We start from the raw sequence: 10,984 nt of genomic DNA, 5'->3' as shown, positions 1-10,984 counted from the left end.
TAGTATAGTCGCCCTCAACCGGCTATGAAACATACACAGTTATCCTTAATTTACATGTTCTTTACATTTCCGTTTCTTGATGTCCGTGTATCCCGTGGCAAACCGGAATCCACTTTTAATGAGAGCACATGACGTTGAGCTCAATACGTAATCGTTCGGGTTGACTGGCCCTAGAGACACAGGACCACCAATCCAGAAGAATCAAATTTTACAATACCCAAGACTCTTACTGTTATTTGTGAGATTTGTCAGAGTCGAGGGGGCAACCGAGTGCCTACGTACGCACATGAATTTGCTACTCGTTTAGAAAATGATAACGCCCACGAGGCCTTGCCATTGGAAGGAAGGAGTATGTTTCTAAAGCAACAATTGTGATTCATCGGTGCCAGGAGTGAAACATAAAAGTTTGGTTTTATGAAACGACTTGATAAGGTAAAAAGCGAATCATACTTTGGTTGTTAATTTACCTAAATCAACTCGCTTGATAAAACCGCATGGCCGTAACCACCTTCGAAGTGATGAGAAACTTCTGTTGGAAGTTCCGAAAACCAAATTCAAAATTTTTCGCGACAGAGCTCTTAACAAAGCAGGACATTTGCTTTGGAGCAGTTTACTTATTATTTTCAGACATTTAAGACATCTTCAAAAATTCAAAAAAGAACTTAAGACTTTTCTTTGTAAACTCGCATACAAATAGGAACTTATTTTACAGCGGAGCTCCGCGCGCGCGGAGCACCACAATTAAGAAAATATGGTAACCAAACACGGATGCGAGAAATTTTGGTTTTATAGCCATGACGTCATCGATCGTCCGAACGTACGTTTGTCTGTCCACCCATCCATGTATGCCGATGTGACCAGTATCATACTAGTTTACACCATACATCTTTGATATTGGACATCATGTTTTGATCAATTGACACCTGTCAAAGCAAGGTATCCGCTGACCAGTATCACGTGACCATATCGCGGGCTCACGCTTAGAGCTCACCGAGGTCAGCTGTTTTTTTTTAACTTGACCGCTGACCAGGTACTGGTTTTCGATTAGATTGCAGGCTCAATCCAAGTTAACTCACCTGAACATAAGCGAGGCTTCATTTTTCGCGCGCTTTCTGTGGCTCGACGCGGCTACACGGCAATACTACATCAAAGAAAGTTCTTATACAGTCAACGCTGTTCGTGTTCAGGTGGAAAACGGTTTGGAAGATGTTTTCTTTCTTCATTTTACGCTGGTTTCAATCCAGTTTGACATATCATGATATCTGTGGTCAACACTGGTGGCTGCGCAGTTATTCAAGTCAAGCATCGGCGGGATGTAAACTTAAAGCGGAGTGTTTATTTTTAATTTGCTTAGAGCTGCTTTTTTCTCTGTATTGCAATTTTTGGCATATCTTTAGAAACTCTGATAAGACTACATGATCCCTGGAGGACCTATGTCTAGAACAGAAACGAAAGGAGAGCGAAAGAGAACGACAACGACAAAACAGAATACCAGTAATAGCTCATACTTGTTGAAAGAAGTTATTCCACAAATTCTTTCCTTGGGCACTAAACCGTTTGCGTATTTTTAAAAGGTGGTTTAATCGGTTCTTCCTTTGTTCAGGAATGAAAATCGAATTTTTTTTATCAACAGGAATTAAATAACAATTATCTGTACTCTTTTGGACACAAAGAAAAAGTTGACTTGTTTGTTTGGTTTGCTCTAAAATGCGAGCGAACAAGTGCTTTTTTAATCCGTTTGCCCAACTGCTTTTCGTTGTGTCTCGACAGTTACAAGAAAATTTTGCCCTTATGTTATAAACACGTAATTGCAATGAGTTCTCATAAAATTAGAGGGAAATCTCACTAGCTTGTGTTTTCAGAAGTTTGTTTAAAGCACCCAAACATTATTTAAGTGTTTGTTCTTGGTTGCATTGCCGTATTTTGCCGATTCTTTGTACCAAGCCAACCTGGCGTGTTTCAATGAAATACATCAAGATGTGAATGATCTTGTTTTCAGGGATAAAAGTGGAATAAAGTACATCAGTAAAACTCTTCTTTGACCTTGAACTGACCGTCAAAGTTGTTTTTTTTATGGCTTCTAATTTTAGCGTCATTCCTATTCGCTGGCTATTGACAGTTGACTCTGAAATGGCCCTTTTTCCTTTTCCATTCGCACGCTGAGGGTGTGCTTGTTTTCTTTTAAAACTCATGCGGTTCAAGAAAAAATTATTGCCAAACTTGTGAATTGCAAAGTAAATTTCACTGGAAAACCGATGTCTCACTCATCGCTTCGTGATTCATGCGATATCGGTTTTTAGCGTAAAATTTACCGTGGAATTCACTAGTTAGCAGTGAATTTTTCTATAGAAAGCAGCAACCGGAAATATCAATATGCGGACAATCCGAAACCTTTTATTTTTAAAAACCCTACAGGCAGTAAGAATAAATAACCAGGGAGCTCCGCTTTTAGGCTTGGCTAAACCTATATATTATTATTATTATTTATGATATGATAAATTAAGGGTGCCATTTCGGGGTTCAGTCTTGACACGACTTTCAAAATGGAAAATAGTAAGAAAGCCTCAGTATACAATGAAGACAAATTGAACGTGATTTTTTCTGCTTAATACTTGTATCAGAAAAGGAATCCTTTCATGGTCTGGAGGAACACTTGAACAAAGAGGGTAGCCATAAAAGTGTTCTCCACGAAGGATGCTACTCTACAAATAAAACTCTGCAGGCTGTTCGTGCATTAGGATCATATGCTATTGGAATCTCGGCCAAATCAGGATCTCGTTTTCGTAAATGTGTGAGAGAGATGGCCGAAAAACAATTTGGTAGTGACGAAACGCTAATGGAACAAAGTACTTCCGTTCCTGGAAGATGCCAGAATTTGAAGCATAAAATTAAAAAAGGAGAACACGAAAAGAAACAAGATCTTGAACCTTTTCAAGGAAGCCTTTGGGTTCTTTACATACTGACTGGCATTCTGGTGACTGTGGTCATTGTGGGCACCGCGTGGGATATGATACTGGCGAAAAAACAGCAGAAAAGGAAGAAAGGTGAACTATCTAATGCTTCTATTGACAGACGGAAGACTGTCTATACTTTCTGAACAACGCTGATTTTGCAAACTACCGAAACAAAATTTAAGGACGGTGCCTACTTATTCAAAGGTTTTTTTGCTCGGTTTACTAAATATGCGGGAAAAGCAGATCTTAACAAGTGATATTGAAATCCAAAAAGAAAATTGGGGTCAACCACGCATTTTTCGAAGATAATTAATCAGCAATATTTGTAAAAAGCATTAAAATACATAGCAATGTATGGCGTTCTTTTCCAAATTAAAGCTAAATTATCGCTGAAAAATGCACGGCTAACCCCAATTTTCTTTTTGGATACCAAGAGTACTTGCTAAGCTCTGCTTTCTCCGCATGTTTTTGAGCCGGGCAAAAATATCCCTGTATTAATAAGCACCACCCATAGGAAATCCGAGTATCTCAAGATGCGCAGAACGAATGCGCAATAAAAATAGTAGGCACCGTCCTTAAACCCTTCAGTTGAAATCATTTGACAGCCGGAGACACATAAGATTGTAGGTCAGCCAGAGGTTCACCAATGTCTAGGACGCACTTACACGTAAACGAACTGTGTTAATAGCAACAATAAAAGCAAGGTGACACACCAAAAGGCCGAAACAGCTGTCCATGGCTGTTAATTGACCGGGTGAAATGGTTGTGCGCACGCGTGATGTGTTGGCCACAGTGTGTCACCTTGCTTTTATTGTTGTTTAATAGCAAACTGCGCTAATTTTTCTCTTTGAACGTGTCTTTAAGATAACAGTTTTTTCAGAATTTCAATTAGAATACTCAACTTCAAGTTGGGATTTCCATGACATTAAATAGCACTTTAAAAGCTTTACTCCAACAGCTAGCTCGTTTGATGTCAGAGACGAAAGACTGGCCAAATGAGGATCAATGGAGTTTATTAAGGTCGAGTTGCCACCGTGTAAAGATAAAACGGCTGACACTTCGAGGGTTAGCCCTTCACTCAGAGTGAACGCTCGATTAAACCAATATTTTCGTGTTTTACTTTCCCATCCACTTGGCGGCACTTTTTCTTCACAGACTAACCTCTCCAAGTAAAAACTACAACGTGCAGCGTCCCACCTCGACTTCCCTGAGATTGCCCGCTTCGGGTGCGCGTAACTCACACGAGCTGGCCCGCAGGCAATTAATTATACGTTTCCTCTTATGTAGAGGCAGTTGACGACAGTGGAAGCTGCAGAATCAGTACACAAGAGGGCGATGGAAACATTGACATCGCAGGTGGCAGTCACAGAGGACTGAGTGAACCCGAAGCATTTTTTAAACTACTTAACAACTAAAAATTAACACTAAAAGCGAGCGACGTTTCGGCGTTCTCATGACACCATTTTCACTGAGTCTACAGAGATAAGAATAAAACTGTCAGAAACGATTAACATATTAAAAAGTTAATTAAGCGTTGTCACGTAAATAGTTTGGCACGAATTGAATCCGATTGGACGTTGAAGGATGGTAACAAGATTATCTAATTAGTAACATTTCATTTACTAAACAATCGAACTAATTGCGGCACTTCTTATTAAGGAAGGAAAATCGTTTGTCCACTGGTCTTTTAGGACAACAATACGGTGTTTGTCTGCATTGTGCTTGCGCTGGTGTAAATGTCTTAGAAAGTGTATAACCGACATAACTTGCATGACACAAGTCGACACCCTGCTGGTTGACAAACACTTCTTAATCCGACGGAAAAGACCTTGCCTAACTTTTCACCGACGTGAAGGTGGCCGGCCAGTGGTGGTGGTGGAGGATACGTTAGTGTGTGCTAAAACAATGAGATAATATGGCAACGATTACGATATCTTAGGGAGTAAATCCCGCACGAGTTGCTAGGAGGTGGAAAAAGGAAAGGAACTTTATTTAAGTGTCTAGTCGTTCTAGCGCTGGAGCGCTAATTGGGGACACTGTAAACTGAAATTAACAATGAAAGTAAATCAAGTCAAATGTTGGTTTTTGAGGAGAGGGGAAACTGGAGTACCCGGAGAAAACCTCTCGGTGCAGAGTAGAGAACCAACAAACTCAACCCACATATGACGCCGAGTCCGGGAATCGAACCCGGGCCACATTGGTGGCAGGCGAGTGCTCTCACCACTGCGCCATCCCTGCACCCCCTAAATGAATAGCAAAGGATATTTGGAGTTCGAGCAGCCAATTAGAAAGCGCCTTCAACACTATCCACTGTTTTAGTATATACTTATTAAAGGGAACCTCCACTCTTGTTACAGAATAAGTTTAAACCGAAGGAAATTATATTTACATACCAATTTGTTCGAAATTTGTTTTTGAAACAGTTTTTATATCAAGAAAAGTGAATTTTAAGATCGCTTATTTTCACTTCCAAATTTCGCGGGCGCAGGCATCTTGAATGTTACGGTTGCCCTATTGTTCTGACACAAAGAGCTTTTGTCTAATAACAATAGGGCAACCGTAACACGTCACAATCATTCAAGATGGCGGCGCCCGCGAAATTTGAAAACAAAAATAGGCGATTCTAAAACTTATTTATTTCGGATACAAACACTTTCTTTGAAACTACGTTTTGCAACAGTTATTTCCTGTGATTTAAAGTTATTTTTGTTGAAGTAGAGGTTCCCATTAAAGTAATTAAAATGTCTAAATTCATGTAATACATATCCTTACTAGTGGAATGACTTTATCACTCAGAGAGGATAGAACACAGTTCATTCAGAGTAGTGTAAATTCACAAGCTTCCTTTACAGTAACAACCGACTAAAACTTGGTCCTCTGCATTTCAAATATCATCTCATGTTTTTAAATTAATTAAAAATATTCAACGTTTTGCATCCCGATACCCAGATTACATTGCTAATTAGCTGTATCAAGTAGTTTTTGTATTCTGTTATCAGGTAAAAAAAACTGGGATGTTCAACAAATTTTAGTTGTAATTTCCAGTTATAATCAGCGACTTCTTTGCAATTCTTGGGAAGATCTATGTTTCATTACCCTGGACAGAAAGGTATTTGACTTGCTGAGAAGCTTCATAGTTCATGTAGTAGGTAGATCATTCGACATTGGCATCGCAGAGGTCATAATTTGGAGTTTAAGAAACGACGACGGCTACGACTACGACATCGCCACAAAACTGTAATATCATTGGTTAAAAGAGCATAAATAATCGTGAAATTATGTTTGCGGTCCTCTGCAGAACTACCACGTGGAAATCACCAAACTTGAGGTTTTGACGACAACGTATGCGAGCAACAGAGAATCTTCCATTCTCTATTTCCACTCTGAAACCGTTCGTGCCAGTTCATTTTTAGGATACTTCGCCCATATTGTAGGACGTGAACGAGAGTTACAATAAAGACTTATAATAAAGCAAAGTTAGGTTTTGAGGTAACGTTTTCGTCGACCGTCGCCGTCGTAGATCTTAAATTCCTTAATTAAGTTTGAATCCCGTTGAAACCACCTGATTTTTTCCAGCTGCCTATAAGCGACAATTTCCTTTTATGTATTTGATCTGTAAATGGTTTTACCCGCGTTCTGGTAGACGTTAGTAATCTTTCTGGTAGAGTTACGGAGCTAGGGCTGCGCACTGGATGGGTTGGTGGGAAAAACTAAGAGTCTACTAGGGAACAAAGTCTAGAGGAACATCTAGAAAATTGTAGATAAAAACTAGAAAAACAACTTTGGAATTTAAATCAAACACAAGCAATCTTAAAGGAAGTAAAATTTATAAAATGCAGCAAAAAAACTATACGCCGTACAAATCGCATTGAAACAGCTTTGCATGCTCACCAAACTAAGTAGGCGTGGCCTCCCTTCAGGCATTTGCTAACTTCGATGATCTCGAACTCTAATGTATTTCAAATTTCGCAGTCAGTCAATTATATGAATATTTCATATATTCTATCATTCGTTCGTTAACCTCATCGATACGGGATAAAAAATCGAACTCACAAGATTACAGTTTCATTAAAATTTCAATCAATATGCTCAATATCGGATTTTCATGAGATTAAATAGGACAATATTGAAATTAATTCAGTAATAAGCCTCACTACAAACTTGCGTGATGTCATCCCCGGACGATCGGCCAAGCATCAAAGGAGTCGGCCCCGCTGGACTGGGGCGATATGGCGAATGGACGTGAACTTTTGAGCTGTGTAATTCTTAGTCCTCTTAGTCCTCTCAGTCCACAACGGTTTCCAATACAACCATATCATACAGAGGAACCAAAGCATTGTTCCCTACAGTGCTTCTGGGACAAGTGGAAGAAATAGCTATAGCGCGGCCGGAGGAAAAAGTGAAAAGAAAATTTCTAGCCAGATACTAAGGAGTACCGGTAGCCCTGGTGTGTGCTGTTAACGTAAACTTTTGATTTCTGAACAAGTTTTATCATAGAAAATTCGCGACAGAGAAGTGCTTTTTTCTCTGTTATCCTCGTAGCAACAAAACCGGCCTTTAGTAATTTGTTGTCAAAGGAACAGTATAGTGTAGATAAGACAATACTTAAGGCGCTTTCCTTTTGTCAGAGCCGGCCAGACCCGTCTGTTTGCAAAGAAAATGCCATAATTTAATTGAAGGAACATTTGCACGCTAATCCCTTGCATGTAAACTCGAAGATATTAGCAGTTGTAACTACTTCGAAATTCGAGATGAAATAAAGTTTAGGTATGTATGTATGTATGTATGTATGTATCAGTAAAAAACTTGCGCGAAATTTCAAGGGAGACAAAATTTAATGAAAAAACTAGACACTCGATGAGCGTACACTGGGTTGCCTGTGGTACGTGTTACTCAATAACAGATGGGACTGAGTTGGGTGGTATTGAACTGCAGCGTTCCAGTCAATTTTTTCAATTCGGGGGTCATTAAGACCATAAGTCGTGCCGGCAGAGGCCCTTTGCCTCACACGTTGATACGACGAAACAGATCTTTTTCTGAGGTTAAAAACTTGGCTACCATCCTATTATTCATTAATATTTTGTCAGAAAGAAAAAATAGGCACCCATCGCGTATGTGTGGTAGTGCAGTAACACAGCACTTTATTCCATATAGGCCACTTTGGAAAATACCATAACAATCTTTGTCTGTCCCCCCAAATTTTATATAAGCATTGTTTCCAGTGTCTCTTGGGACTTTCAATGGTCCCAAGAGCAAACAAAAACAATGCTCATGCAAAATTTAGGGGGACAAACAAAGAGTATTATGGTATTTTCCGAAGTGGCCTGGGGTCAACTGAGCTGCGTTTTGTTTTCCAGGATATTCAAGTTCAATATGTAGCTCTAGTAGTGCACGATAGGAGGCGAGGTGGTTAGCGTTAGGGATTAGGCCTTCTCGCTTGTAAGCAAAGACCACTTTACTTTTAATAGTACACAATATTGTTTTGGTATTGTATATCATTGTTGTGTCATGGTAAAAGTCTTAAGTAAATAGCCCCCTGAGAAGACATGTGGTTCCTCGCAAAGTACTAAACCCAGAAAGATTGAAGAAAATAAAAGGGAATCGAGAGACATTGGCTTCTACGCTGACATGTTGCTCATTTCCAACCTCCCTCACAACTTCTTTTCACCACAAGTTTAAGCGTGCACTCTGAGCGTCTGACAGCTTTGTAATACAAAAGTTCATTGAAGTTTTCCCTGTCCGGCGGGGTTAGTACCTAAAAAATATACCACTCAGTAACAGAAGCAAAGGACCGAAAATTCTATTTTAACGCCCAAAAATGCGAACTAAGCAAGGTACAGATTTTGTTAGGTTGCTTTATGCAAAACAAATATTGAAGAAAAAGTGAACAAATATTGATACACAGTTTTTAGGAAGAGCAGAAGGAAGTTTTCAGGATGGTCGATCGAGAATAAAATATTTTGCCATCAGCAACAACATTTACGACATGAAAACAACATTAATTTTGAACCCCGAATATAAAAAGTTACGATCAGCGACAAACATTTTGGGAGATTTTTGCTACGTTCAATTTTGTTATTGTACTTTTGGCTGCACAAGTGAAGCGCAAAATCGAAAGTGACATCGGATTCACCGGGCGCAGTTACCGCGGCGTGTTTACTCGCGAAACAGTGAAGCATCTGTCAAACGATGGCTAGATACAAGGTTTTGTTTTTGTTAGTTTTCTTTTTCTTTCAAGTGTTATAAAGTTTGACGAGAAATGTGCGAATTAAACACAAAGATCACAATCGCCCAACTCTTGAGTTTGACCATTGTTTCTGCAAAGTCAAAAATTTACTCTCCAAGATGAGGTTATTTATCACCAGGTAATTCCATCGTTTTGGAAATAGCAGCTACTTTATTATTCATCAGCATCACAATTTTTTGCTGATTTTGGGGCTCAACTCAAGCACGCTTCCAACAGACCTGTTTATTTTCGTGAACCCTTCCTATCACATTTCAACCTAGGTATGCAAATTTGTTAAGCTCAAAAGTTACACGACATGGTATTAAAGTTAAAAAGGCTGGAAATATCTCGGCAAAATCCTTTTCCAGCGAAAAATTAATTGAAACAAACAATTTCAATTGCGTGCAATTAAACAATTTTTTGACAGTTCTCATCAAACCCTTTTCGACTCGGAACCTTGACCGTAAATAATGAAGCACAAAAGCGACAACAACTTTCATGCGACTTGAGTAAACACTGTGATGCATTGAAGGCGTTCGATTCCTTCAATGTTTGTTAAATCCATAAAAAAATTGCTATTTGATTTCAGTGTTTTATATAATACCAAATTAGTAAAATATTAGAAACAAAGCTCACTTGATATCTAAAGGCGAAAAATGAAGTTGTTGTCGAAGACCATTACTCGTCGCTTAAAATCCAGATATTTATTATTTGTTTAAAGGTCCACTAAAACGCCATTCACGTTAATGACTTTCGACGCCACTTTATTAGTGAAATTTCCAATTGTTACCGGAAGACTGTGCAGAGTTGAGAACAAGTAAATACAAATAGCGAGACAACTGAGATAACAGATCCACTTTGTGGATTCCTTCTCTGTCTTTGTTGAACCCATACTGAGTTACCAGAGAATAGACCATATTCGTATTCTCAGTATTGGACTGGAACTAGCTTGCAATGGAGGCTAATGCGGGGGAATATATTAAAAAGTATTTGCATTTGAAAAGATTCCCCCGCATTAGCCTCCATTGCAAGCTAGTTCCAGTCCAATACCGAGAATACGAATATGGTCAATTGTTCAGTTGGTTTCAGTGTTGTACAAAACACCACACTTGGCAAAGTCTTAGGACTACAGCTCACTTTGATTACGGCTCGACGGGCGACAGATTGTTGTCGACGTCCATTACTCGTCGCTTTTAAAATTCCACCGCCTGTCCTGTTCAGTATCCAATTAACTTGCCATTATTGAGCTCCACAAGGGTATATTTTGTTTAAAGATCCACTAAAACGCCATTCGCGTTACATGACTTTCGACGCCATTGCCAGTTAAGTTAATCATTCTACTGTGTCCACCAGAGAAATCTACGCATTTCCCACTACCCTCTCGATCCTAAGAAAATACGCGCAGAAGGCTGTATGCACAAAGACACCACTTAGCAGGGGAGTGACAGGCAAGACCTTTACCGACACGAAAAAAAAAAACGAAAAAAAATAAATAAATAAAATAAACTAGACGCTCCATGACCGTACACTGGGTTGCCTGTTGTACGAAGGGACTGAGTTGGGTGGTATTAAACTGCAGCGTTGCAGGCAATTTTTTTCAAGTCGGGGGTCATTAAAGCCGTTTAAGGGATCACCCAGAAGTCGTACCAGCAGAGGCCCTTTGGCTCACACGTTCATACTACGAAACAAATCCTTTTCTGAGGTTAAAAACCGGGCTACCGGCCTATTAATCATTTGTCAGAAAGAAAAAATTCCTGTCTTCTTTAAAAAAAATAGACCCCATTGCTTACGTGTGGTACGGAAG

The 10,984-nt window shown here is 39.4% G+C and overlaps 1 protein-coding gene across 1 annotated transcript in view; it reads left to right on the top strand.

Annotated features, from left to right (window-relative positions):
* LOC138007092 (uncharacterized) overlaps positions 1-4,884 on the top strand; it is a 9,736-nt gene extending 4,852 nt beyond the window's left edge. The window contains exons 5-6 of the mRNA XM_068853818.1: positions 2,622-3,044; positions 4,242-4,884. Of these exons, the coding sequence (XP_068709919.1) occupies positions 2,622-3,044; positions 4,242-4,369 (551 nt within the window). The 3' untranslated portion in view covers positions 4,370-4,884. The remainder of the gene's footprint in view (positions 1-2,621; positions 3,045-4,241) is intronic.
* Positions 4,885-10,984: the final 6,100 nt, after the last annotated feature.

This window comes from Montipora foliosa, chromosome 1, assembly GCF_036669935.1.
Source record: "Montipora foliosa isolate CH-2021 chromosome 1, ASM3666993v2, whole genome shotgun sequence".
Classification (NCBI taxonomy): domain Eukaryota; kingdom Metazoa; phylum Cnidaria; class Anthozoa; order Scleractinia; family Acroporidae; genus Montipora; species Montipora foliosa.
Note: the sequence above shows the minus strand (reverse complement) of the source record. Positions and strands in the feature narration are given on the sequence as shown.